Below are 22,587 nucleotides of genomic sequence, written 5' to 3'. Positions count from 1 at the left end.
CCAACCATCAGCAGGCCACTCCAGGATACACCTGAGGCCTTTCATTGTCTCCACCAGGCCCGCAAGAAGTAGCCTCCTCCAGCAGGTGTCTTCAGGAAGCCAGTCACCCTTCTCTTCCTAGTCCCCCTGGGGGAAACATAAGAAGGCAAGTCCTGCATCAGGCCTTACCTGGGTTTAGTCCAGCTTCTCCAGCCCCTCCCTCTCTCCCTTCCCCTCCAAGAAAAGTGAATCCTGAGGCAACTAGATGGCTCAGTTGGTTAGAGCACGAGCTCTGAACAAGGTTGCTGGTTCAATTCCTGCATGGGATGGTGGGCTATGCCCGCTGCAACTAAAGATTGAAAACGGCAACTGAACTTGGAGCTGAGCTGCGCCCTCCACAACTAGATTGAAGGACAATGACTTGGAGCTGATGGGCCCTGGAGAAACACACTGTTCCCCAATAATTTTTTTTTAAAAGGGAACCCTGTGCAGTTCCCAGAACCCACAAGGCACACCCTCCCTTGTATCTCCCCCTAAAATTACTTCCCCTATTTTTCTTTAATAACTCCAACTCATTGTTCAGGTGCTACCTTAGATATTTCCTCCTCCAGGAAGCCCACCCTGACCGTCTCCCCAACCCGAGATCCAGTTAGATATGTCTCTGTTCCCATAGCCTCCCCACTTTCCTCATGGTAAAACTCATCACTCCATGTTATGATTGCCTAGTAGATTGTTAGCATCCTGTTAGATTGTCCCGTTAGACAAAAAACAGATATTGTCTCACAGTTCTGGAGACTGGAAGTCTGAGTTCAAGGTGTCAGTAGGGTTGGTGTCTTTGAGTTCTCTCTCCTTGGCCTGTAGATGGCCATCTTCTCCCATGTCTTCACGTGGTCTGTGAATGTCTGTGTCCCAATTCTTACAAGAATAACAATGGCAATGAATAGGGCCCACCCTAATGAACTCATTTTAATTAGTGTGGTGGGGTAACATTAAAAGTATTATCTATTTTCCTCCAAATTAACATACAGCTGTGGCCCTCCCCAGCCCTGGCCACCGTCGTTCTTTTCCTCCTATGGACTACTCCTGCTGTCCGCAGGAGATTACCAAAGCAGCAGCTTCCTGGCTTTGGAACATCAAAAGCCTACTTAGAGTCTGAGACTTGGCTTTGGAGCCTCACAAATCTCAGCCCTGAAGGGCTCCAGATAAAAGTCTGGCTATAGCAGGTGGCAGGGACTGGGGGAGAGGGGGAGGTGTAGCTCAGTGGGTGCAAGATGAAAAATGCTGGAGATTGTATGCACATCAGTGTGGATAAACGAGTATGTCACAGTCCTGAACTGTACACGTAAAGTAGGCTGGGGTGGTAAATTTTATGTTATGTGTCTTTTGCCACAATTTAAAACAATAGTAGTCTTCTGTTAAAAAAGTCTGGCCATATATGTGGAAGTGTATTTCATCAGGCTGAGTCAACTTTTCCTGCAACAAAATAGATCAGGGTCCCCCACATGGAGGGGAAGGGTTGGGTGGGAAAGAAGAATGTTAAACTCAGAGATGGGTGCATCCTTGTATCCTACCAGCACCCCCCAACCCCCACGTAGATGGCTTCAGGGTGATATGAAGCTGTAATGTTCCCCGGAGCTCCCAGATCCCCGGCTGTAGCAACCTCTACAGTTTACCCACACCTTGCATGTGGTGGCATCCACGGAATAGCAATGTCTGCAAAGGGGTGTGCATGCGGTTTCCATTCTTTGGGAGAACACTGCAGACCCTGTCGGCACCCCACTCCCAGCTCCCAGCACTGGCGACATCCATACAGGTTAGTGACTCCCCAAACACCTGCGGTTCTCTGGCCACCAGAGCAGCACTGCCTCCTACAAGCAGCTATCAAGCAATGACTGATGGAAGCTGGTGAATAAATTCCCCAGCTCCCTTGCCCCTCAACTCCCAGGCATGTTCTACACTGACTTCCAGGGTCCCCAGTAAGAGTGAGCCCCCCTTGTCCACCGCTGTCACCTGCTCATCAATGTTCCTTGTGTTGGCTCCTTCACTTTCTCATCTCTCTTCACTCCCTTCCAGCTGCTTTTTGTGATTACCTCCCAGATACACTTTATTCCGTCCCCGACCCAAATCCCTATCTCAGGCTCAGCCTCTGGAAAAGCCCAACCTAAAACAATGACCATGTAATTTATTGCCCCAACCAGAACGTTTTGGAGAATGAAAAGGATTGTGATTAACAACCACACCCGGGTGAGAGCCAGGGCTGTCCCAGGAAATCCAGGACGTAGAGTCATTACACCCAACATTTATGGAAAACCACGGCAGAGAAGTGAGAAAGCTGAAGGCAGGGTTTGATGGGTCGGTGCTGGTCTGTGCCCCAGGGCCCCTTCCCATCTTTCCCGTTCCAGGGCCTTTTGAACAACACCAGGCCCTCCGTTTGTCATTTTATTAAAAGCAGTTGCCTTGAGCCCTGCCTTCCCAAGGGGACTCAAGAGGAAATCAATGTGTTATAAATTAACCATGGCAGGGCATCACCCCAGGAGCTCTGCCAGCTGGACGCTGGCCCTCCATAGTCCATCTCAGGTTCTCAGCCCACTGGGACCTGTCACGGCCCCTGGCCTCGCAATCTGCTCATCCTGGGCTCACAGCCTACAGCTTCTTGTCTCTCTGCCAGTGTGCCAGAGCTCAGCAGTATTCCGAGTAATCCTCCTCCACATAGTTGGATGGGAACCAGCCAACCTGGGAAGAGATGAGGCAGTCATCAGGACAGTCTGTACACTCTTCCTCCCGCTGTTCAACACCTCAGACAGGTTCCCTCCCACATTGCACCTGCCATACCTCCTACCCCAGAAAGTACACCCCTCAGGAAGACACACGGCTGACCTCCCCTACCTCCTACAGTTCCTTACTTACATGTCACCTTATCAGTAAGGGCTTCCTAACCACCTTATTTAAAACTACAAACACCATCCACCCCAATACTCCGTAACCCCTTTTTCTGCTTCAGTTTCTCCATAGTACTTATCACCATCTAATTTATTGTATATGTTATTACTTATGGGCTCGTTATCTGTCTCCCCCTACACACACTACAGCATGAGTTCCAGAAGGCAGGGATTTTTGTGTCTTATTCACTACTGAGTGCCAAGAGCCTAGAATAGTTCCTGGCACACAGCAGATATGTAAAGAATATTTTTGAAAGGATGGATGGATGGATGGATGGATGGATGGATGGATGGACCAAGAGACAGACAAATGGATAAATTCTTTACAGCCCAGACCTTCCTAAACACCCCAAAAGGCTCTCTCTCAAACACTAATTGTCTGAGAGACAATTAGTATACTAATTGCCTCTACTATACACTAACCTTATCCTCCATGGTTCTTGACAAAACTCTTCACCTAGGTAATTATCCACGTCACTTTTTCACATATGTTTTCCCCCCATAAGATGTAGGTTTCTAACCCATTTCCTTGTCTTTATTCAACAAATATTTCCGAGAAAACATTACTAGCAAGGCAGTATTCTAGAGGCTAGGAATTCATCAGCAGATGAAATAAAAAAGGCTCTCTCCCTTTGTGAAACAAAAACAAGAACCAGGCAGAAACCTTGTTTTGAGAAACCTTGAGGTCCTTCCTAACAGTCTGAATTCAGGCATGCAAAAAAGGACAAAAGGTAAAAATGGTTAGTCCCAGCTCTGTCTCTTCATGTATTCAATATTACTTGAGCACCTACTATGTGCCAGGCACTATTCCAGGCACTGGTGATACTACAGTAAACAAGACAGACACAAAACTCTAACTCTTCCTGTTCTCCAAACATGCCAATCACTCTTACCCCAGGGACTTTGCATAGGTTGGTCCCTCTTCCTAAAAATACTTTCCCCTACCCCCACATGACCTTTTAACCAGTTAACTTTACATATCCCTCAGCGACCAGTTTGGCCTCCAAAAAGTCATCCTGATCTGCTCCCAGGGCGGGTCAGGGGTTCTCTTGGGGCTCTCATGTTGCCCTGTGATTCCCCATTGCAATTTTGACCACTCAACATTGTAACTGCTTGGTTACAGGTCTATCCTCTTCACTAGACTATGAGTTTCATGAGGGCAGTGATTGTACTGTGCTCATTTTTGTCTCCTCAGCACCCAGCAGGATGCCTAGCACATAGTAAGTGATCAACAAATAAATGCAAGTTGCATCAATCTCTGTGTCCCTTCCTCCACATGAGCCACACCCCACCTCCTCCATTCCACAATTCCAGTATAGCTTGTGGATCCTAAGAAAGAAGATACCTATCAAGAAGGGCTCCTGGTGGCTAACTGGGCTCAAATTCCAAAGCAAAGCATAGCAACCATTTCTAAACAGGGGCCTAACATGCAAACCACACTTTAAGGAGAAGCCTGCACTGAACTGCCAGCCAGCACTGAGTTCCTACCACCTGAGCCAGCCCTTATAAAGGAGTTCCTGGAATTGTATTTCAACCAATAGGACTAAGACTTTCACCATCCAACTGGAGCTGTGTAGTCTCTTCACTGACCAATCAGAGAGGTTCCATTCTGACCAATCAGTACAGTACCTTTTGGACCAATCAAACTGTGAGGATTTGGAGTCCTCATTTGCATGAGGACAGACCAATCAGGGGCCAGGGAAGGGCATTCTATCTATATAAGTCAGCTCCCCTCCAGCTCACGGAGAGTACTTTCTGTTTCTAACACAGACAGAAGACTATGTTTTCCCACCTGAAGCTGAAACATCAAAGAAATCTAGCTGGACCAGAGCAGAATAGAATGGAGTAGAGCAGGCTGGCACAAAACAGACCAGGGCACAGCAGAACAGACTGGAGCAGATGAAGCACGCTGGAGCAGAACAGGTTCACCTCACCCCAAGGCTGCCTCACAGCCATGCTGCTTCATAATTGAGTTGTAACACTAATGAGCTGTTCCACAGCCATGCTGTTCTCATGTTCTCACAGCTGTACTGTATCACCATTGAGCTATTTGCATTGAATAAAGTTTCCTTCTTCACCGTACCCCAAACTGGGGATTACTACTGGTGTTGAATCAGCACCAATGATCATTGGTTGACAAGTTCTACTATGGCCAGCTCACCCCAACACCCTTTCCCAGGCTGCCAAACTCCACCCTGACTCACCCGGCCATAGATCTCCCCTCGCCACCAGCCTTGTTGCCCCTTCTTGTTAAGGATCTTGACAATGTCACCCTCTTTGAGGTTTAGCTCCGATCGGTCCCGGGCGCAGAAGTCGTAGCGAACTTTGGCGGTGCCAAAATACTTGGTGCTTCCTGCTGTGTAAGGGAGAGCAAATGTGGGAAAAAGTCCTGGAGCAGACACCCGTCAACTGTCCAGGGGCAGTAGGAGGGCAATGCTCTCAGAAGGTAACACCAGGATGAAGGGTCCCTTAATGCTTCTGTGTGCAGTGTCGGGTATCCTGTGCTCTGAGGAGACACAGTTGTACTCCCAGAATCATCCTTCCAGCCCAAACGGCATCCAAATTTAGAAAATAATACCACTTACAAATTTTTATATGGTTTGAATATATTTATAGTTAAAGGAGCAGAGGATTGATGTGGAAAAACTCATTCTAGGCTGTTAAACATTATTTTAAGGACCAAGTGTTGAAAAAGAGAGGAAATGGGAGAAAGATAAGCAAGGGGAAAAGACATAGAAGACATTTCATAGTACGATATTAAGTGATACTGTAGAATATAAAATTAATTTGTAGTATTTTTACAAATATGGTAAGATTGAACATCCATATATACAACAGGACAAATTAGTAACGCACATAGGCAGATAGAAATATTTATTCTATTGGGTTATGAGAATAGGGACAATTCTTGTCCTGATGTTATACTGGTTTTGCTTTTTCATTAATATAACAGTTCAATAACAATTTTCAAATATCTCTTTAAAAAATTTTTGGACATATGAAAAAAATTCAGACACTACACAGCCCACGTAACTTTTCTGAAAAACGTACTTCAGAATGTACTCCAGAAAGTGAAATTTGAATCAAAATAAAGAATTTTAAAAATAAGGAAAAACATGGAAAACAAGAGATGTAGATGGTCTAAATAATTCTTGACGCTATATTTGCAAAGTTAAATGCAACTGTTAAGAAAGAATTCCTGAAATATATTTCATAATTATTTTAATTCGTAACAAACTACATCCAGCATTTCAGATAATTTCAACAAATCTGGTGGGTGAGAGATGCAAAGGAAAAGGGGAGAGTGCATTAAAACTCTTGCTTTGAAGGAGAAGGTTATACATACTAATTAAGCTTTGATAGTCATACAAAAATATAGGCTTAAAAAGTACAGGTAAAGATCTTTCTGGTTCCTAGTGTCCTCATCTTCCCCAATACAAAAGTAACCCCTGCCCCACCTTCCATCCAAGCAAATGAGTATGCAAACCACTCAAGAACAAAGGGACACACAGGAGTGGGAACGGTTCCTGCTGATTCACAGATATGACCTTTGCATGCTCACTGGAAGGAATGTCCATGGTATACCCAAATTTTTCCTCCACAATAGGAAGGAAGTAGGGATACAGGCCCCCAGAATCAGGCCTCCTACCTGCTGGTTTGCTGATGGCTCTCCTCTCAGGCTCCTTGAAGGGGAACTGCAGGATGGTGTCCAACGACTTGAAGCAATCCTTTAGGGAGTTCTGCTGGTAAAACTCCACCAGCTCCTGGAAGGAGGACAGCAGGACACATGCTACCCCAGCAGGCCAATCCCCGAGGGGGCAGGCCCCTCTTTTGGCCTCCCTGGCAAGTAACTCCTTGAATGCTCCCCATGATGGGAAGCTCACTCCCTTTCTGCACAGCCAGGACCATTTTATAGGGAAGAGACTACATTGCCTAAAGCCAATTCTCCCAATAACCAATTCACTTCATGATAAATTTACCAAATAATCAACTTGCCTAACGATCAGCTCACCAAAACACACCCCATTCTGTGGGTGCCAAGAGCTTTATTTTTACAGTTAATTATAATAATAAATGCTATAAGGGCAATGATACATCATCAAAATATCCTAATAATCCTGAGAGGTGAATATGTTCATGATTCGCCCATTCTTTAAATGGAGAAACTGAGTCACAGAGCAGCCAAGTTCCTTGTCCAGAGTCCCACAGCTGGAAAAGGGTGGATCTAGAATTCAGCCTCAGGTGAGGCAGCAGAGTATAGCAGCTAAGAGCTGGCTTCTGAAATATAACTCATCTGAATTCCAGTCCCAGATTTGTTGCACTTCTGAATAATTTTTCCACAAATGCTCAAGCTGATTCTAATAATAAGTACACAGTGAGGCAAGATATAACTAAGGGACACTGTGTAAAACAAAGTGTTTGCATTTTAGAGTTCTAGACTCCAAAATTGCCAATATCATGAAAGATCAAAAAAATAAATAAAAGACTGGGGAACTACTGAAAACTAAGAGAAAAAGGAGATAAAAACTAAATGCAATCAATATGTGTAATCCCTGGTTATATCCGGGGGGGGGGGGGGGGAAACAGCTACAAAAGACTTAACTGGGGCAATCAAGGAGTTAGATAATAATTTTGCATCAATGTTCAACATCCTGAGTGTGATAGTGACACTAGGGTGAGGTATGAGAAGTCTTGGCTCTTCGGATATTCATGCTGAAATACTTATGGGTGAAGGATCATGATGCCTGCAACCTGCTCTCAAGTAGTAAAGCATATATGTGTGTGTATGTGTAGAGACAGAGAGCAAAAAAGGCAGAATATTAATAATTAATAAATCTAAGTGAAAAACTTACAAATATTCATTATACTATTCCAGTAACTTTTCAGAAATAAAAAATGTTGGAGGAGAGATTTTTCAGAATAAAAAGTTTGGGGGAGAAAAATATTTGTGGAATGAATAAACAGTCCCTAACCTCTGGGGGAGTTAAGGAACCCTGTGAGGATCAAGTGAAATCTGAGCCACACACCCCCCCTAAACAATGCATTTTCTTGATTTCAAGAATCCACAGACAATGGATAAGATCTATATGCCAATAGACTTAAAATGTCTAAAAGACAGTCCAAAATTACAAGGCACTAAATAGAAGCAAAACCACTTGAAAGGCATTTGAATTCTCAGCCAAATAATCATTGAACAGATTAGACAGAAATAAGTCTTAAAGTCCAACAGTAACAGGGGTTCTGCTGTTCGGTGATACAAGATGGGGCCTAAACCTCAGTTTCAACCATCTGTGAAATGGGAACTCAGAGAGTGAGTTGCGGGGATTAACTGGAGTCTATCTGTAACATGTCTGCCACTCAATAAGTGCTCTGTAAATGCTCACTACTGTTATTTATTATTGTTACTATCATCATCACTGGTCATTAGGGGATTGAGCTTAAGGCCAATTAATCCAAAATATCCTTGAAGGAGCTACTGTGAATGTGGGTAAGTGGGAGGTAGTCCCAAGATGGAGCTTCAGGGATGGTCCTGCCTAGATTCTGGGACACTGGAATTAGGAGGAGATTGGCCCTTACCGTCAGCCCCCGGAAAGCCTTCTTCTCTGTAATCCGATACAGTCCTTCGGCTGTCATGATTTTAATGTGCTTGACCTCAACATTATACCTGAAAGCAGTGAGAGACAGGCCAGTGGTCATTGGTCTCTGAGGCTGGGGACCCAGGCCCATTCTGAGCCAAGTCTCAGCCCCAGGATATACCCCCAACCATGGAAGATGCAATCTTGGCTACTTCAGGGAGGGGGCGACCACTGGAACCCAAAGACTGAAGCTGCCTCCTGCTTCCCCAACAGGATCCCTTCCCTGTGGCTTTGCTGTTCTAAGTCTTCATCTCTTCCTAAGGTAATAGGAATCATCTTCCTGGACTCACAATGCTGTTGAGAAGTCAAAGAGACCCTGTAAAGAAAGCAATGTTCTAGAAGAAATAGGACAAGATCCACACTTCCACCAACATGTCGAACCACAAAATGGTAGACACATGGAAGAGACAGTCACTCTGCCAATGTGGAGAACTAGATGACCAAAACACCCTCTACTACAGAAAACCCCAGAAATGCAGAGAAAAAAAGTGCTGAGTTCTCACAAAAGTAAGGGAAAACCCCAGAGGCCAAAAATGAGGACAAAACTAATAACTAAGCAGTAAGCCTGAACTGCTAGCCTAAGGAGTTTGCTAATCTTAGAAGCCAAGAAGCTTGTGTCTTGATGATCACAGAAACACAAGAATTACTGGGTCCCTGTCAGGTGGAGTGTTGACCTGACACCCACCCATAGCCTGTAAGACTAGACTGTCAAAAAGCTTCACCTTCAGGAAAAGAGGTAGGCTAGAAAAATGCCACCCATCAGCACAGCAGGGACAATAAAAAGCTGTCTGCCTCAAACCCAAAACAGAAGTCACCCTTGCAAATTCATAACCTCAGCCTGCCCTCAGGAAGGTTTGGAGTGTCAACCAAGGAGAGGTTCCAGCTGTAATAAAGAATAAAAGCATTTATTGGAGCGAAAGGATTGCAATCCTAGAGACACAGATTCGGGTAGCAACTACACTGCATTCCAGAGAGAATGAAGAAAGGCAGATTTGTAAAGGCAAAACCCACAAACTGTAATTCTTTCCTGCAAACACGGATTGCTGGCTAGGTTAGCAGGGCTCGGTTAGTTCAAATATGCAAACAACAGAGGTGAAAACTACAAGGAGAAGGTCAAGTCCAAAGGTGTCTACAAAGCAGTGGTTGTTCCAGGATGTTTATGGCTTGGCCGTGAACTAAGTTTAGCAACAGGTTATCATCTTAATAGCAGCTCTGAGAACTGAGGCACAAGACCGGCAGAAGCCCCACTTCCCTAAGAGCCTCCGACTGTATTTTAAGTGGGTCTCTTAGCAATGCTTGTTCCATTTTATATTTTTCCATTATCGGAGGTTTGAACTTAAAACACCTATGTAGTCTGGGAAACTAAGGAATTAACCTAAATTTTTTTAACCTCAAAAAGAAATTAACCTGTTGGTGTATCAACAGAAACAAATGCAAAATCTCTGCAAACCCAGGCAGGAAATGATTCCAACAGGGGGAGCACCACTTAAGATCACAAGACAAAATTATGAAACCTACGAGAAAACAAGTCACCATGAGTGAGAAGCTGCACTAAGCAAACAGAGACATAAGAGACAGAGTCTGCAAGATGTGAGTTCAGATGACATTCTGCCTCTTCCTAGAGGATGCTAAATGCCTTTTGGAGCCTCTCAAGGAAGCATATCTCTTTCTTGTGGGTTGTCAGTCATTTGAAGGGAATGAAAACAAAATTTTAAAACACCTAGGACCCCAGGTGTTCAGTAAACGGTGGCTATCATGACTGTACATTCTCTTCTTCCTCCCAGGCACCTGTAACGCCCAGGTCACAAGGAAAGATGGGTCTGGGAGGGAGGAGTTACTTAATGCTGATGGCAAATTCTGCTGCATCCTTCACCCTCTGCCGCACCAAGAACGTCCCGTCTGAACGGTTGGTGAGGATGCTTTCTGCTCCAGCACGTTCCATGGGGCCAGCATACCTGCCAAGACACACCAAGGAGAGAGGTCTGCACAGCTGCCATGCTGGGCCCCATATTGCTACATTGGGGCTTCTTTTTCTCCCAACCCCTTTGATTTTTTTAAGTTGGTGACAGCCTAGGTCCAACAGTCCTTAGACATTGGATTCTGAAAAGAAGATAACTATTGAGAAGGGCTCCTGGTAACTAACTGGGCTCAAATTTAAAAGCAAAGCCTTGCAGCTGTTTCTAAACAAGCCTCTCATGCAACCCCACTTCAGGGAACTGCACTGAACTGCCTGCCTGCACTTTGTTCCTAAAGACTGAGTCAGCACTTATAAAGGACTTCCTGGAATTTAATTTTAGCAGCATCTTCATCGACCAATCAGAGTGGCCCCATTTTGACCAATCAGGACAGTGCCTTTTGGACCAATCAGACTGTGAGGATTTGGAGTCCTCATTTGCATGAGGACAGACCAATCAGGGACTAGGGGCAGGGACTTCTGTCTATGTAACTCAGCTCTCCTCTTGCTCAGGGAGTGCACTTTCCCTTTCCATTGAAGACAGTGTTTCCCAGCTGCAGATGAAATACCTAAGACATCTGGTGGCAAGGTAGAGCTATCTAGCCAGGTGAGGGGCCTAGTCCCAGGGCCACCTCACAGTTGTGCTTCTTCATAATTGAACTATAACACTACTGAGCTGTTTGCACTAAATAAAGTTTCCTTCTTCACTGCACCCCAAATTGGGGATTCCTGTTGGTACTGAATTGGCACCAGTGACCATTGTTTGACAACACCAACTGAAAACCTGAGGAGGCAGTGGCCAGAGTCCAGAAGTGGGCAATGACCTTCACACTTCTGTCTAAGTCACATGCAAAGTTTGACACATGGATTGCAGAGAACTCAGATCTTTGGGTCTGGTTGTGTCTTTGTGTGACATAATAAGAAATACATTGTCTATTTGTTCTCTGCCCCCATTTCCTGGCACAAAGCTCCTAAAACCTTTAGCATCTCCAAAGTGATAAGTGTCTTTTTATATGCTAATGAGATGACTGTGGACTGGGGCCTCCTGGAGAGCATCATGGTGGGGGCTGGTGGCCAGAGGAATCAACTATGTGATTAGAGGATTAGAATTTTCAGCCCCACCCCTCACGCCCAGGGAGGAAAGAGAGGCTGGAGGCTGAGTTAATCACTAATAGCCAATGATTTAATCAATCACTTCTGTGTGATATGCCTCTATTAAAAAAAAAAAAAACCTAACGGAAGGGGTTTGGAGAGCTTCTGGTTGGTGAACAGTTGGAGGTACTGGAGAATGGTGTGCCTGGATGGGACATGGAAGCTCCACCCCTTCCCCATACCTGGCCCTATGCATCTCCTCCATCTGGCTGTCCCTGATTTGTAAACAGATGATCTTTTATAGTAAACAGATGATCTAGTAAGTAAAATGTTTTCCTGAGTTCTGTGAGTTTGTGTTAGCAAATTATCCAACCCAAGGAGGGGCTTGTGGGAACCCCACATGTAAAGTTGGTCAGATCAGAAGTAGCAGAGGCCCAGATTTGTGATTGGTGTCTGAAGTGGGGGGGTCAGTCTCGGGGGACTAAGCCCTTAACCTGTGGGATCTAATGCTAACTCCAGGTGGATGGTGTCAGAATTGAACTGAGTTACAGGACACCTGGTTGGTGTCAGAACTGGAGAAATGTAAGGGGAAAAAACCCACACATTTGATTTCAGAAGTGTTGAGAATGTGGGTATAGAAGAATATTTTTTCTTTTACTCTGGAATTTGGCATTCCTAAATAGGCATTTACAGAGTATATACTGTTTGCCCAGCTCTGTGGTCACCGAGACAGAAATAGGGCGAGAAGGGTTAGGCACTAGACTTGGGTACAAAATTTAAATGGGGAACCAAAAAAGTCACCCATCAGAATAAATAACAAATAAAATAAGAAGTATTTTAATGCAATATTTAAAAAAATCAAATTGACTGCAAAAGCAGACATAAAAAGGAGTGAGGCACTGACACTTGCTACAACATGGATGGACCTTGGAACACATGACGCTCAGTGAGAGAAGCCAGACATGTAAGGCCACACAGCGTGTGATTCCATGTATGTGAAATGTCAGAACAGGCACATCCACAGAGACAGGAAGTGGATTCACAGTTGCGAGAGGCCGGGGGAGAGGAATGGGGAGTGACTGCTGTGTATGAGATTTCCTTTTGGGGTGATGAAAATGTTTTGGAACAAGATAGAGGTGATGGGTACACATTACTGTACTAAATGTCACTGAATATAATTGTGAATATGAATATATCTATGTAAATGTATACATAACATATAGTAATTACAGATAATATATAAGTATAGATTATATATACAAGGTGTGATCAAACAGTATGGTGCATGTTTAAATAAAAAAATGTATTACACTAAAAGACACATTGCCATTAATCCCCTTCAAAATAACACACTTATCCTATCATTCTTGCCACTTTCTGAAGCAGTTCTGGAAGTCCTCTTTAGTGGGTGTCTTTGGTTGCACTCTCGTGGCTGCCTCCGTGTCCTGAATTGATTCATAAAGTTTACCTTTCGTGGTATTTTTGACTTTAGGGAAGAGCCAGAAGTTGCATGGTGCCAGATCTGGTGAATACGGTGGATGAGGACACACTGTAATGTTTTTATTTGACAAAAATTGCCATATACCAGAAGTGATGTGTGACAGGGAGCGTTGTCATGATGGAGAATGGCTTATGGCACACCTTCTCTCAACTGTAGCTCACACCCGACTGACTGCACTGAACAAGCTGAAACTTGTCATATAGTTACTAAGGTTCAGTGCGCTGCTTCCTGTATTGAAGATCCCTGCCTTTCCATTGGATGGCACTCGGCAGCAGCATTCACCATATTTTGTGGTCACAACAGAAAGGCTCCATGTGACACATCACTTCTGGTATATGGCAATTTCTGTCAAATAAAAACATTACAGTGTGTCCTCATCCACCTTATTCACTGGATTTGGCACCGTGCAACTTCTGGCTCTTCCCCAAAGTCAAAACAACCATGAAAGGTAAATGTTTCGAATCAACTCAAGACATTGAGGCAGCCATGACAGCACAACTAAAGACACTCATGTAAGAGGACTTCCAGAACTGCTTCAGAAAGTGGCGAGAACAATGGGATAAGTGTATTCCAAGTGAGGGGGAGTATTTTGAGGGGGATTAATGGCAATGTGTCTTTTAGTATAATACATTTTTAAAAAATATTCACCGTATTGTTTGATCACACCTTATAAATGTGAATATAAATATATTTATGCCATAAATTTAAATATGTAACATAATATACACTAATTACAAATAATACATAATTATAATGATACATAATGTAAATATATTTATGCTATAACTCTAAATATGTAACATAATATAGTCATTATAGATGATATATAATTATAGATAATATGTAAATGTAAATATGAATATATGTTATAAATATAAATATATACCATAAATAATATATATATATTAATTTAGGTAATAAATAATTATGATGTATAAATATAAATATGTAATATAAATGTAAATGTTAATATAAATGCCACTTTAAATGGTTAATTTTATGTGACTTTCACCTCAATTCAAAAAATAAATGCAAAAAAATTTCATTATAAACAAAATGTCAAAACTTTAAATAACAACAAGCTCTGATTCTGCACTTGCCTGGGTCTCCACAATTTGCCTTTTCCTACTTCCAGCCTTGTTATATCCTATCTTTATTTACAATTTTGATATTTTGTTCATCATGGACCATTTTGGGATTACTTTTGATTTTTAAAAAAATTACATTAAAATGTTATAAATCTCAATGCCTGAGTTTTTTGGTGCCCCCTTAAATTTTGCACCCACGGTGAGTGCCTCACCCCACTTCCGGCCCTGGTGACCACTTTCCCGGCAGAGGGAGCAGAATGAGTGCAGCCTGGAGAGACCATGGTTTGAATCCTGACTCTGCCATTTAGTTGCTCTAGACTTCAGGAACTGATTTGGCCACTCTGACCCCCATTTTCCTCTTCTAAAAAGAGGGTGATAATCTTACCCACCACAGAGGAAGATTTTTGACAAATGGCGGTAATGCAGTTGAAACACCTCGTACATGGAAACAGAGGAGTTATTATGCCCATTATGTTATTATGACTTTCTAGAGGCTGTGGAGTCAGGCCAACAGGCTCAAATCCCATCTCCGTCACTTCCTCACTGTGTGACACTGAACAAATCACTTCTCCTCTCTGAGCCTTGGTTTCCTCCTTTGCAAAAAGGGAGTTAAGAATAGCACCTACCTCAAAGGGCTATTATAAGAATTGAACAAGCTGACACACAGTCATAAAAACAATGCTGTTATATCAAATCTAAGATGCCAATGATTGTAAAATGCATCATTCTTTTGTGGGCCATAATTTTTATTATGAAATAAAAATTACTACCCATAAAGTTAAGCAGAAGACTGAGACTTCACTGATTGTAAAAGATGTTAAAATGCAGGGGGGCGGGGGGATGTACATTTTAGTTAGAATGGATGAAACGTGATCATAATAGCTAATGGTAATAACAACAGATACTAAAGTGCTTGTTGTGTGCCAGTTATGAAGCTTCATGACAACCGTATGAAGTAAATATTGGTATTAATCCACTTTCCAGAGAGGAAAGCTGAAGCACAGAGAAGTTGAGTTGCTAGCCCAAGGTCACACAGCTGGGAAATGTTGGAGTCAGGATTTGAACCCAGGCCAGCGAGCTCCAGAACCAAAACTATAAATCTTCACCTCTCACTGCTCTATATGCAGTATGTGCTCAACAAAATGGGGACCACTGTTATCACCACCATCATTTTCCTGCCAGCAAGACCATAATGTCCTAAAGTCTGGGACCCTTTTTTGATGCTCTCTCCTCAGCAGCCTCTGTCGAAGGGCTGGACCCAGCTGTCAATGCCCAGGGTTCAAAGAATGAATAACTGATTGGTTTGAAGGCCCCTCCGATGCCCAGCCCAGGCACCCACCCCAGAGGAACCCCAAGTTGAAAATAAGAAAGTTGGTTCTACTCACCATAGATGAACGGACAGGTCTTGAGGGGGACCCTGGGGACACAGACAGAGACCAAGACTTAGGGCAAAGAGCCCAGCTTGGCAACAGACTACAGGGCACTTCATTCATTCATCCATTCATTCATCCATTCATTCATTCATTCCACTAACCTTTGCTGAGTGCCTATGATGTGCCAGCATTGTGCTAGCTGCTGGGAATACAGTCCCAGAATCTAGGGGGAGAGACTAGTCCCCTACCAAATAAATCAGGGATTGTCCAGCCAGCTGTTTGGGCATGACCCTCCTGCTATGAAAGGTTTTTACATTTTTCATGGTTGACAAAAATTTTAAAAGACTAGTATTTCCTGGCATGTGAAGATGATACGAAATTGATATGTCAGGGTCCATAAATTCAGTTTTATTGGGGCACGTTCATGCCCCTCATTTACTGATCATCTAGGCTGCGTTGGCACTACTGTGGCAGAGCTGAGCAGTCACAAAAGAGCATCTCACTGTGAAGCTGTCAATGTTTACTGTCTATTTACAGAAAAAGTTTGCTAATCCCTGATCTAAATAAATGTAAAAGGGTGTATACACTTCCACCACCTCATACCCATCAAGATGGCAAGGGGGGTGGAGGGGAAAGAGAGAGAGTGAGAGAGGGAGAGAGAGAAGGAAGAAAAGAGGGAAGAAAATAACAAGCGATGGTGATGATATGGAGAAATTGGAACTCTAACTACTGGCAAGAATGTAAAATGGTACAGTCTCTATGGAAAACAGATGGCACTTCCTCAAAAAATGAAAAATATAATCACCATATGACCCAGCAATTCCTCTTCTGGTTACATAACCAAAAGAATTGAAAGCAGGGACTCACTGAGATATATTTGCACACACATGTTCACAATAGCATGATTCACAGTAGCCAAAAGGTGGAAACAACCCAAGTGCCCATCGATGGATGAATGGAGAAACAAAATGTGGTCCATCCATGCAATGGAAGATTATTTAGCCTTAAAATGAAGGACGTTCTGACACGTGCTACATCATCGGTGGAAACACTGTGCTAAGTGAAAAACGCCAGACACAAAAGGAGAAATACTGTGTGATCCCACTCACATGAGGTCCCTATAAGATCAGATCCATAGAGACAGAGAGTAGAGGGTGGTGCCAGGGGGTGGGGGAGGGGGATGAGGAGTGAATGTTTAATGGGAGTTAGGGTTTAACAGAAGTTCGCAGAACCTTGAGTTTGAAAATGACCTTCCATGATGGGCAGCCACCTCCCTGTCTCCAGGGTGTCTCCCCAAGCCTGCCCACCCTCGCAGGAGCCCCTTGGGACCTCCTTGCCCTCACTCCATCCAGACTTGAGGCACTCACATGCACGTAGGGCTTCACCCTGTTACAGGGAAACCAGCCAACTTCATTGGTGGAAGTATTTCTGCCCTAAAAAGCCGGGAGGGAAAAAAATGGACAGAGAGGTTACAGGCATCGGCACATATGTGTGTCCATCTTTCTACCCAATAGCCATTCAACCTGTCCATCTCTATCTCTATGGGCTGGATGACCCAAGGAGGTGCCAACTAGTATCAACTTCCTGGGAAGATGGCCAGCTCAGAAAAGCCCCACTAACCCCAGAAATCTCCATCTACACCACCTTCCCCAGGTGCCTCCTCCAGACCAACTTTCCCTTGCCAGAGTCCAGTGGGGCCATGACCCCACTTCCCCAGGTCACCTACACCCATCCCTCCCACAGCCTCAGCCTGTACCTCCCACCAGTTCTGTTCAGCCTCAGCCTTGGTGAGCTCCACGATGTCTCCGGGGTTGAGCCGTAGAAAAGGTCCAAAGGCTCCGGGCGGGGGAGGCAGCCCATAGTACTCCTGGCACACCTCCATCTTGGGCAGCCCTGGAGGGAGGAAAGGTGGTAGCACAGTGCAATTGGTACTCAGGGATCTTCAAACCTGAGTCTCGCCACCCACCAGGATGGCAAAAATTGAAAAGATTGACAATACCAAGTGGTGGCCAGGTAGGGAGCACCTGGGATTCTCCTATGTCGCTGGTGGGAATCCACTTTGGAAAATTGTTTGGCATACCTACTAAAACTAAATAAATGTCTACCTTGTGATCCAGCAATTTGCCAATAGAAATGAAAACACATGTCCATCAAAAGTCATAGACAAGAATGTTCACAGCAGCTTGAGCCACAACAGTGAAAAACTGGCAACAAACCAAGTGTCCTCAATAAAATGGATAAACAGAGAGTGATATAACCATGCAATGGAATACTATACAGCAATGAAAAAGAACACGTTATTGCTACAAGCAACCACGTCAGTGGGTCTCACCAACATTATGCTGAATAAAAGAAGCCAGATGCAGCAAGAGTATATACTGTATTTTTATGATTTCACTTTTATGAAGTTCAAGGACAGGAAAAACTAATCTATGGTAATAGAGTCAGATGGTGGTTCCTTCTGGGAGGTAGGTGGGTATGACTAGCACGGTGGATGGCCCCCAGTGCTGTCCCACAATACTTTCTGTGATGATGACGGAAATGTTCAATAATGTGTGCTGGCCATTGGCCACTGAGCACTTGAAAGGTGGCTAATGTGATAGGATTTTTAAGATTAGTTAAATAATTTCAGTTTATATTGGGCAGTGCAGATCTACAATGATGAAAATTATCTGAGTTGGTGACATGGGTAGAAATTCATTGAGCCTATAGTTAAGATTTAGTCATTTAATATGCCTTACAGTATGTATTTCCTATCTCAATAAAAAGTATATATATGATGAATATGTATAATTGTGTGTATGTATATATATATATATATATATATATATATATATACATATCTATGATGCATATAAGCACCTATATAGGGTATAAACATAATGGATATGTACACACATACACACACTCAGATACATTTCCTCCTATTGAGGACATTTGGGTTGTTTCTAGTTTTTGACAAATAAAACTGATACACACATTTTTATATAAAGCTGATTATATAGAGAATTATATTCTATATAAATATTATATGTATGTATATACATACACACACATATATATGTGTAGATAGATAGATATAGATATAGATATAGAGATATAGATAGACATAGACATAGAGATAGAGATAGAGATAGAGATAGAGATAGAGATAGAGATAGAGATAGAGATAGATATAGATATCCTACTGAGGACATTTGAGTAGTTTCTAATTTTTGACTGCTGCAAAAAAGCTGAAATAGCAAAACCTACATCTATCTATAGATACAGATCTATAGCTCTCTAGCTATAGATTGATATCAGTAAGTAGATATAAAATCTGAGTCTTTATAGTGACTCTGTGACCAAGCAAAGGGTTTCTTTCAGCCACACCAAACTGTTTTCACTTCATAATGCCTTGCTCTCTTGCCTCCTAGCCTTTGCACATGCTGTTCCCTTTGCCTGGAACACACCTGCCCTCCTCCTCACCTAACTCCTCCTCATCCCTCAAGGGTCCACTTAAATGTCTCCTCCTCTGAGAAGCCTTCCCTGAAGGCTCAGATTCATCAGGTCCCCCAGTTTTATGCTCCAGAAAACCCTGTAATTCACCCACCACAACTGCAACAACTTAACTAAAGTCTGTCTCCTGTTACCAGCCTGGGAGTTTGGGGAGGGTGAGAAGCAAAACTGTTTTAGTTAGCATTTGCCCCAAATGGTATGTACAATAGATGCTGAATAAAAGTCACCTATCACTGCTCTGCTCTGATTCCACAAAAACGATTGATGTAGGACTGAATCCAGCCTTTTCCTCCTGCCATTGTGCTAAAAAGATTCTGGCTTGGCCAAACTGTGTCTCCCACTCCCCCAACCTCCAGGTGGAGGACACTTTGCTGAAACCATCATATAACAAGATTTTGTAATGCAGAATCAATCAGAGAGGGGAGGAGAACTATCAGAGGTATTCAGGCATTCCCTTCATCGTGTTTGAGCAAAGCAGGTAAAGAACTTGAGTTATTTTTGTATTTCTTTCAAGTGTCTAGGACTGGAACAATGCTTTATAAGGACAACGTTATGTGGATATAATTGTTGGGATGGGTCCGTAGGCCGGCATCACTGAAACAAAGACCAGATTTCTTCCCGTCTCACACAGCGCCCCCTGCTGACTCACCCAGTTCATTCCTCTTTTTGTCCTGCGCCCGGCGATGTGGCTTATCCTGGATGGAGAGAACAAGAAAGTCAGAAAAAGTCGAGAACCATACGCTTTCACTGATATGTGGGATATAAAACTGAAAGCAACAAAGGAACAAGACAAACAAATAAAGAAACAAAAGCTCATAGACACAGACAATAGTTCAGTGGTTACCAAAGGGTAAGGGGGGGGATGGTAGATGAGGGTAAAACGGATCAAATATACGGTGATGAAATGAGAACTGACTCTGAGTGGTGAACACACAACATGATATATAGATGATATATTACAAAATTGTACATTTGAATCCTATATAACTTTACTAACAATTGTCATCCCAATAAACTTTAATTAAAAAAAGAAAAGAAAAGAAAAGAAAGCCCGCATGGCTACCTGTGCCAACCCTGGGGGCTCCTCAGCCCCTGTCTGAGCACCTAGCAAAGGGCCATGCCTACTGCTGGTGCCTCCTGGGGCCTCCCTTCATTACCTCCCCCCATGATTGCCCACGCACAGAAAGGAGCAAAAGGTCTTACCTTCTTCATAGTTCCAGCAAAATCTATGGGAGGGAAAAGGAAAGTTAGGATGGGAAATGCCCCTGCAGAACCAAGCCCAACTCCACCCTCTCTGCCACTGGTACCTTGCCCATGGCGGCCACAGGGAGGGACCCTCCCCAGACACTCCTTGTGTGCAGGCGCCCGGCACCGATGACAACGATAGCCCTGATAGAAGGTGCCTCTGGGATGCAGGGGATGGAGAAAGAAAGTAGAGTCAGTGATGTTGATGGACACAGCCAACCATTCTGCCAACAATGTGAAGGGCCCTGTTGGGTTCTCTTTAGAGCAGGAGAGAGATGGAGAAGATGATGAAAGGAGAGTCTCCTACCTCCCAACTCGGGGGACTGACAGCTGGAGGAGCCCCTTTAAAGAGGAAGAGCTGGCCAAGCCCAGGACCCAGGCCCATCCTCCCAGACTCCCACCTCAGCAGCATCTGGCAAGCCTTGCAGGACGTGGTCTCCTCGAAGGAGAACATCTGGAAGTCATGCCCATTAGCAGCTGCGTTCTCAGGGTAGATATTGGAGCTGGAGAGGGAATATAATTTCATTCAATGCAATCGTATTCAGCCATAAAAAGAAACAAAGTATCGATACATGCTGCAGTTTATTTCCTTTTTATGGCTGAATACCAATCTGTTGCATGGATATACCATATTGTGTGTATCCATCCACCCATTGATGGACATTTGGGTTATTACCACCTTTTAGCCATGTGCTGCTATGAACATGGGTGGAGACAGAAATCAGATTAATGGTTGCCAAGGGGCTGGAAGGAGAAAATGGGGAGTAACCGTTTCATGGGTACAGGGTCTTCTTTTGGGGGTATGAAAATGTTTTGGAACTGTAGGTAGTGGTTGCAAAACATTGTAAATGTACTAAATGGCATTGAATTGTACACTTTAAAATGGCTAATATTTTGTTATGTGAATTTCACCTCAAGGGTGAAGAAAAGGAAGGAGTAGAAGGAAAAGGAGGAAGGAGTTCTAGGCTGGTAACCAAAGCTCGCACAGAACCTTGGTATTCTTAAGCCTGTCCCTCCCATTTCCCAGATGAGGAAACTGAGATTCAGAATGGTCCCACAGAATGTCAAAGCAGAGGCGAGACTAGAGCACGGAATTGCCTCTCAGCCTGTGTACCCATGTGACAGAGTCCCCTGAGGATAGAAAGATGGAGGAGGGGGTCTCACATGGCCATCTCAAACTGCTCCATCCACTTCTTCTTCAGTTCTCGCGTCTTGAAGAACAGCTCATAGCCCTGAGCACCGTGGTCCTCAATCAGGAGAAACATGTGAGTCCACTGCAGGGAAGCAGGGTTCAGAATGAAGGCACCACAGGCCCACTGACCCCACCCTCTATAAGGAGAAAAGCATGGGGCCAGTAAAGCCTCTCTGCCCCAGAAGAACCATGCATATACCTTTGTAAAGGGCTGCTGGCAAGACCCACATACACATCCAAAATCTAAAATCACACACACACATATAAACACTCATGTCTGAATTACACAGATACACACACATTCCAAAGGTCAAGTGGTGTATCTCAAGCACTGGGGCTCCCCAGCAATGGGATCCCCAGTTCTGCCCTCAGAACTCCACCTTCTTGTTGTCGCGCTCTCCAGAAGAGTCATCTCGAATCTGGAAGCTGTGCAGGTTCACAAAGTCCTTGAGGTCGTAGGAGTCCCCTCGGCGCTTACAAATGAGCAGAGCTTTGTCGAGGAGGAAGGCGTACCTAGGAGCAGCTGGGTCAGGTGCCTCTGTCTGGCTTCTCCAGCAGTCCCCACCAGCTCTCTGCCTGATTCCTGGCCCCACCTTGCTATCCATCTATCTAGGACTCCTTCCCTTCTCCTCCAATGTGGCCAACTTGGCCACGCCCACCTGCCCATCCTGACCTCACCCATCTGTTCTTTGCTGGCCTGGTCATCTACCGGTCTTGGCTCCACCCACACAACCATGCTGGCTCCAACCTGTCCACCTAGGCTCCACCCCCTGGTCTGGATGGCCCTACCCACGGGTCTATCTAGAAATCTGGCCCCACCCCTGTTCAGGGTCCACCCAAGATTTATGTTGGCTCCGCCCACCCACTTATCTAGAGACCTGGGCTGGCCCCTGCCCAGGCCCCACCCACCTGTCCATCTTGGAGCGCCGCTCCACTGAGGTGATCTTGAGCTCCCCATCGATCTTGGGCCGGCCGTAGTGAGCCAGAGACTGGTCCTAGGCAGCAGGCAGGGGGTCTGGCAAGGGGCCACGAAGGAGGAGACCAAACACCCTCCCCACATGGCCACACCCCTGCCCTCCCTGCCGCACCC

At 44.3% G+C, this 22,587-nt stretch overlaps 1 protein-coding gene across 2 annotated transcripts in view; it reads right to left on the bottom strand.

The window, feature by feature from the left end:
- Positions 1–2,405: 2,405 nt before the first annotated feature.
- Positions 2,406–22,587, bottom strand: part of VAV1 (vav guanine nucleotide exchange factor 1) — a 54,019-nt gene continuing 33,837 nt past the window's right edge. The window contains exons 13-27 of one of the 2 annotated variants that reach the window (XM_019710808.2): positions 22,407–22,492; positions 21,878–22,010; positions 21,470–21,579; positions 20,707–20,808; positions 20,368–20,465; positions 20,264–20,286; positions 19,710–19,755; positions 17,319–17,455; positions 16,930–16,995; positions 15,575–15,606; positions 10,393–10,509; positions 8,496–8,583; positions 6,568–6,682; positions 5,123–5,274; positions 2,406–2,712 (exon numbers count right to left, since the gene is read on the bottom strand). In XM_019710808.2, the coding sequence (XP_019566367.2) occupies positions 2,659–2,712; positions 5,123–5,274; positions 6,568–6,682; positions 8,496–8,583; positions 10,393–10,509; positions 15,575–15,606; positions 16,930–16,995; positions 17,319–17,455; positions 19,710–19,755; positions 20,264–20,286; positions 20,368–20,465; positions 20,707–20,808; positions 21,470–21,579; positions 21,878–22,010; positions 22,407–22,492 (1,359 nt within the window). In that variant the 3' untranslated portion in view covers positions 2,406–2,658. The remainder of the gene's footprint in view (positions 2,713–5,122; positions 5,275–6,567; positions 6,683–8,495; positions 8,584–10,392; positions 10,510–15,574; positions 15,607–16,929; positions 16,996–17,318; positions 17,456–19,709; positions 19,756–20,263; positions 20,287–20,367; positions 20,466–20,706; positions 20,809–21,469; positions 21,580–21,877; positions 22,011–22,406; positions 22,493–22,587) is intronic. The other variant, XM_019710810.2, reaches the window with a different exon arrangement.

Source organism: Rhinolophus sinicus, linkage group LG07 (assembly GCF_036562045.2).
Source record: "Rhinolophus sinicus isolate RSC01 linkage group LG07, ASM3656204v1, whole genome shotgun sequence".
Lineage (NCBI taxonomy): Eukaryota > Metazoa > Chordata > Mammalia > Chiroptera > Rhinolophidae > Rhinolophus > Rhinolophus sinicus.
Note: the sequence above shows the minus strand (reverse complement) of the source record. Positions and strands in the feature narration are given on the sequence as shown.